The following is a 6,805-nucleotide window of genomic DNA, read 5'->3' as shown; positions in this document are numbered from 1 at the left end:
AATTGAGTAGTTTCTTTTCTAATCCCATATATTCTTTTCTTGTTTCCTGTAGTCTCTTCTGTGTAGTGAGTCCAGGGTTAAAGAATGTCCGGGCCTTTGCCTCTGCATCGTGGCATATCTTCTAGGACATGAGGCTCTGGAGGGAGCAATGATTTCAGCGACTCTTAAATGAAAGATAAAACAGAAAAGGATGATTTCGATAGAAGAGGTTCATCTGATCAGAGTGCCTTTGGGATGAATGTGAGTGTAATTATCATTCTCCTTTCTTTCCTACATAAACCTATCCTCATAAATTTATATTAATGGTATTAGTAAATTAATCTTGATACAGTTGTTACTCCTGCTTATGGTTGTAAGTGCCATATGTGAGGTTATTCCATATGATGTTGCTGCTATTGAGAAAGCTAATATCCATATATGAACTGCTCTTGTTAAAAGATGAAAATATTGATATATTTTCACCAATCTTTTTTGTCTTTTGATTATTTCCTTTGATCTTTGTTTTGGTACCCTTCTTTTAAAACATTTTTCATATGTCAATTACCTTATTATATTCTTAAGCTATGAGGGGTACTGAACAAAAATTTTTGGGAGCAAACACAAAAGAAAAAATTGGAGATATAAATCAGCCTTCAACAAGCTTTTGGTTTGCCACTATTGTTTTGATAAAGCCTTTGACAAGTTCTATGACATGTACAATGCAACTTGGTATGATATGGATATGTTTAGAGCTATTATTATCTTCATAATTGATCAACATTTTCACTTCATAATTGACATAAATCCAAACTGTATTACAGGAAAGGTTATGGGTTGTAGATATTGATACAATGTTGATTATATATATACATATATGTTATGTAATGCTGTTTATTTAGGTTGTAATTTTTACTTTGAATTAGATATATTAATATGATTTAAGCATTATTCTGATGAGATTTCAGTCGACATTGTTTATGCTATGTTTTGTTACTCTATTGTTTATCCTAATTCCTATAAATATTTATATTTTTGTACAAATATGGAAATCTTTGTTTCTTCCATTATCTTTGGCAAAATAAAAATATATCTTAAATTATGAAATCTCTGATTATCTGAGCATGTAATCTTTAGCAAGAGCTTCTCTTTACCATGAAATCATCTGATCAAGAATATAATGCACTTTTAATGGCTTGAATTCAAACTTTCTTGACTATGTAGTCTAATTGTATCGTATATGATGTATGTGATTATGAAGTGGCTGTAGTTACTAGAAATCAAGTATATTCTAGTTCTATATGCATTAAGGATTTTAGTTTTGTTAAATTTGTTTTCTTTATTTTTGGAATGCAATTCTCTTTTTCTTTTCTTCCCCTCTTTATAACAATGCCATTTAATTTAATCAGGCGTCCATCTTACTACTCTTGTATACGCGTGAACATACTCAAGTCCACGCCCGATATTGTTATAGAGAAGTTGTTGGCGATTTTGAAAGAAAATGAGACTGAATTTGGTTCTGAAAACTTGAATCTAAGCCAAACTGATTTTGGTGGTGATTCAAATTCAAATAGGGGCATGAAGCAAAATACATTTTGTACTGAAATCAGTGAGTCTCAAAAGTTGGATGATTCTGGTAAGGCAGCCTCAGGACTAGTTGATGACTTTACTAATGTGTTTAATGGAAACTTACAACAGGGTCCGATTTCAAAGTGTGAGTTTCCAGGGTTAGACTATGTTCTGTTTGTTAAGGGGTTAGGACCACACGTAATTGATTATGGTTATGTAGATGGCAAGCCTCCAAAGGAGGTAGTTGTCAGTCGGAAATGTGCTGAGGCAGTTCTTCGAGGTGCTCAGGTTAGTTTCCTTTCCCTCAGTTTATCAACATTATTAAGTAAAATCAGGATTTCTATGGAAACATCTGATTGAAATATTTGTATAAGGAGTTTTACTTCTCAAGTTTCTGAATTTATATTACGACTGTTAGAACTACTAGCTGTTTTTTTCTTGAGAAATGTGATGTTAAAGATCATGGCTTTGGTGACACTGAATATGACATGGACCTTTTCAAACTTGATATGATTAGTTTGCCATTTACATCCATTCTTGAATGCAGTAATTTCAAAGTTACTACCTTTATTCTCTATCTCTCTCTCTTTTTAATTATAATAACATAATAAAAATTATTATTACTATTACTACCACTTTGCAGTCATTTATATTAGCATGCTTAAGTAATGTAATGACAATCGAAACATCATCTCTTCTGCTTTATAAAAGGTAATTAATCTGTAGGTCTACATTCCTGGAGTACTGGCTTGCAGTGCTCATGTTGAGAAAGGCGATGAAGTTGCAGTTTCAGTTGCTATAGAACAGCCTATTGAGAGCGGGTGGGGCTCTGGTATAACACGAGGGACCATTATGCAGGGTTCACACATAGGTAGAAATTCAATTATCCTGTGTTTTTTTTTTGTATGAAGATAATTTAATGTTTGGTTGACGAATTTTGCTCTATTGGTAAAAGCATATCCTTATCATTCTGAAAGAAATGGGCTATATATTGGCAAAGGAAAAGCAATGTTTTCAAGGTCTAGAATCTTCCGTGTGCAGCAAGGGGTTGCTGTGGATATGTGTGAAAGAGTATTCAAACTCCCTTCATGCTGTGGATATGTGTGACAGAGTATTCAAACTCCCTTCATTTTATCGTAAATATTTTATTATAAACACATGATCGATTGGATAAATGCGTCATTTTTTTCTCAGTAGTCATTTGGCTTTGCACTGGATAGAGCTCTTGTAAACTAATCAAAGCTAGCCTGTGATGGTGGTCATTTTTTTCATTGCTCTGTTTCACGATATTATTTACTTATTTTATTTTCTTTACTAGTCTTCCCTGGCAGGGATTAAAAGCAGGTACGAAAAAACAGAAATACGACAAGATCAGTGAAAAGAAGATGCTTATCCCATAGAGGTATGATCTTAAGCTCTTGCAAGTAGTGTAGGGTGAAGTTAGCATTTATAACTCTCATATGAGAATATGGTATTATTAGCTTATTACAGATGGTTGGTGGTGAATTTTTCAGCTCACTTCCATTGATACCATGTACTGTTATTTTTTAAAGTAAAGGCATGGGAGATACTGATATGCCTACTACTTTGACAGGTTCTTTATTTATTCTATATACTCTCTCTTATCCATGTTTATTCTGTTTTTCCCCCTTTTTTAGCAACCAAGTGGGAAACCAGTTCTAAATCCTGGGCCATCTGCAAAGAGAATAGAGAGACCTTCAGGTTTGTTCTTTTTTTTTCTTGGAAACATCCACCCTCGCTACCCTAGTGGACATTGTTTGCACATGTTTAGAAACTCTATTACGTGGTCAGGGAATTTTTGAGCCTTTTTCTCCTTATTTAATGTTGAAGTTAAACTAATTGCTCATTGTTTTATGGTACTTTTAAGTTTCCCTTTTTCTCTATTTCTCCTTTTCTATTTTTCTGCTGAAAGTGATATGTTTGATAACATAAAAAAATCAGATTTCTTCAGGTATTTCTATGCTGAAACAATCATTTGTTGTTGTTATTGTAACTCTAGTGAAACATTATACTATATTTATATATATACACACAATTCATACTTTCATGTATATTAATCTATCTCGAAATGGTTTGAGTTTGAAATTCAAAGTTGTAGCTATGTGTGTTTTATTATGCATTCAAATTTGGAGCATTTGAGTATGAGCTATCTAATAAAGAGGCATTTAAGTCAAAGTAACATAAATACTATCTATTGGATTCACTAAACTAACATACATTCTATTTCAATTTACAATGCAGCTAGAGAATACTATATTTTGTCATCTCTTTCTTTGTAACTGTTATAATATCAGCTAAAGAAAAAAAACAATTAAAGACAGAAATTTCTTTGATTCCTCTTAGCTCTCCTTAAATCCCAAACTAGCTCCCTAAACCACTGCCGCCTCTTTGCCTTTCTCTCCTCATGCTCAGTCTCGAATCTATTGCTCCTTCACTCACTCTCTTTCACACTTAGGCTCCCGACTCTCTCTGCTTAACAGAAGCTGCTGGAGCACACCACACCGGTGGAGCACTCTCTCCATTCCGTTGAGTCGTTGGACCATGTTGGTACGAGTCACAGCGGTGCGAGTCCTGGTGCACTGTCTTCCTCACACAAGTCACATTAGTATCTCCTCTGCTGGAAGGAAGAACCCAGGTAAGAACATCTCTGTGAGGTATTTTTTATGGAGATTTCAATTTAGTATCACATAATCAATGTATCATTACTATATCAATATATATATTTATAAAGTGTTTGCTAGATTTGGCCAAAATCAATGTATTTGATCTAAGTTTCTAATTAAGAATTTGGTATGTTTAGTTTAGTTGATGTGATTTAGTTCCTTTGGATTGTGTTGAGTATTTATGAGACAGGGAAGATTGCTAATAGCTATTTAAACTTTATGGAAACTATATTATAGGTTGTTTGGGGGAGTGTGAGTTTGTTTGTGTTTCAAGATTGTAAATATCTAGGTAGAGGAGTATTTTTCACATTGTATGGTTTCTACTGCTTAAATGGAGTATTTCCCTAATTTTGGATCCATGGAGTGCTTGTCTTGCTTCCATGTGTTCCATTTCGTTGTTAACTTTGTGTATGGTTGAGCGTGTTATTACAAGTTCTATTGTTCGTTTGATCTTTAGCTTGGAAATTTTTCTCAATTTCCATTAGGGGCTTATAGTGTCCTTTTCATTTCTGATCAAACTTTTCAGCAGGTTCCTCAAATTTTAGTGTTGTTGTGTTTGATTTGTTGTAGTTGCATCCTGAAGATAACAATTTGTATTATCCTTTATTTATTTTTTAGAATAAATTTAAGTTGGGGCCAAATTAAAAACAGAACTGTTAGGCCAAATGCATCCACAAGCTGTGAATTATGATCCACGTAAGCCTTGACCAATATCACTCCCATGCAAATGTAAGCATAAATAAGTGTGAAAACATGATGTTATACATAGTAAATAGTAATGCAACTTGTGTTTTTCTTCTTATTTTGAATGTTTATATATGTGTAGAATTTGTAACTTTTGGTGACATCATATTGTGTGTTATCATTTCCTGAAATGAATTGTGTATTCCTTGCCTTAAATATGTATACATTTTTAAATTTTCTTGTGATAAGTTTAAGTGTAAATGTTTTTCAGGTTGAACAGTTAGTATATAAATATTAAAAATATAAGATTCTATTTTTTTGATCAAATTTATCTTATGATAATTTGTCAAAGCACTAATATTGAGAAATATAGGTTTTCATCACTAGTATCTTATTGGAAATAGATATTTCTACTTTGGTATCTAAGTGCATAATTTGTAATTGTTCTATCATTTTTATCAAGTAGACATCTCTATTGAAATGCCATTGATTGCCAAATCACTGCATATTGACAACTTTAAGTCTTGGAATCTTTTCATATTCTCTATGAAATTAGGGACTCACGATAATTATCATGCAATCAAGGGAAACCATCCATGACAATTGTTGATTCATTTTTTTTTAGTAGTTCTATTTGTTCTATTTTACAGTTCACTATCAGGTATCAGTTTGAGTATTAATCATTTAATTTCCTATGTGGTTGAGCAAGCCGATGTCACAATGGAAACAAGAGCATAATGAATCAACTTTTTTTATGTACTCTGTTAGTTTACTATTAACTTTAAGTTGAAGCATTAATTATTTAAATTTTGTTGTAGCTAAGCAAATGGACTCACAACAAAGACAAGTGCAGAAAGGATGATGAATTGAAGGATGGAGCAAGTTTCATGCATGATTTAATTTTGTGTATCTTGTAATGTTTCTGTTTTTCATTTTTTGAAGTAAAAAATGTTCAAGATTATACAACTTTATTATGTTATGCTTTCAAACTTAAAGTTAGAACTAAGATCTCATGAAGTAGACACATTCATGATTTGAATTAGTTATTGTTTAATGTAATACTTATGGTTTATCAATCTATTGAGAATTACATTTTATGATTACTTTTGATTTTTTTTATGAAAATATTTTAATTAAAAAAAAACCTTGTAAGTATACTTATCAAAATAAAATTTAAAATATATTATCCACACTAAAGTAACAAAATTTTATTACTAGACTTTTAATATGTTATGATTTAGAAAAATATTATAAGTGTAACAAATCGTTATGATTTATATAATATAACAAACTAAAAACGCTATCAAAATAATCAAATGTAACAGTTGAAAAGTGTTATGCAAAAAGTATAAGATTAAACGTCAAATTTATAATCAAATACTCTAACTAAATATTATTATTTGAATATTATAGCAACTAAAAATGTGTTATTGAATAGTTTAAGATAACATCAAACATAACATTCAAATACTGTTATAGAAAAGATAGGACTTTTAATAACAGGGGTTATGTTAGCATTTTAAGAAGCGTTATCAATACTCCCGATTAGCAGTTTTTAAGTGTTATGAATACTGTTTTTTCTTGTAGTGATATCATATTCATCAGATTAACAATGATAATCACATTCATAATCACCAGTTATTGCAGTCATTACACAATATTCAGGGTTGGCACCCTCTGTTTAACCAACTGTCTTCGACTCACTTAGGCCGCCCCCAGTGTTATACCCACTGACTCCAGCTAGCTTAACCGAGCTCAGTGATAAATAAGCTTTCCTCAGCTACCAGTTGTTGAGCCGCGCCCGGTTCGCAAATATTGCTTCCGACACTCTTAGGCCGTTTATCACATGTCCCCATGGCATAATACCATCTCATGACATTATACAAATATAG

General features: G+C 32.0%; 1 protein-coding gene across 1 annotated transcript; it reads left to right on the top strand.

The window, feature by feature from the left end:
* The first annotated feature begins 357 nt into the window (after positions 1–357).
* LOC133785632 (rRNA (cytosine-C(5))-methyltransferase NOP2C-like) lies at positions 358–3,845 on the top strand. Its single transcript, XM_062224853.1, has 6 exons — positions 358–708; positions 1,386–1,833; positions 2,272–2,416; positions 2,501–2,616; positions 3,204–3,267; positions 3,808–3,845. The coding sequence occupies exons 1-6, from the start codon at positions 692–694 to the stop codon at positions 3,843–3,845; spliced, it is 828 nt and encodes a 275-aa protein (XP_062080837.1). The 5' UTR covers positions 358–691.
* Positions 3,846–6,805: the final 2,960 nt, after the last annotated feature.

Source organism: Humulus lupulus, chromosome 6, assembly GCF_963169125.1.
Source record: "Humulus lupulus chromosome 6, drHumLupu1.1, whole genome shotgun sequence".
Taxonomy (NCBI): domain Eukaryota; kingdom Viridiplantae; phylum Streptophyta; class Magnoliopsida; order Rosales; family Cannabaceae; genus Humulus; species Humulus lupulus.
Note: the sequence above shows the minus strand (reverse complement) of the source record. Positions and strands in the feature narration are given on the sequence as shown.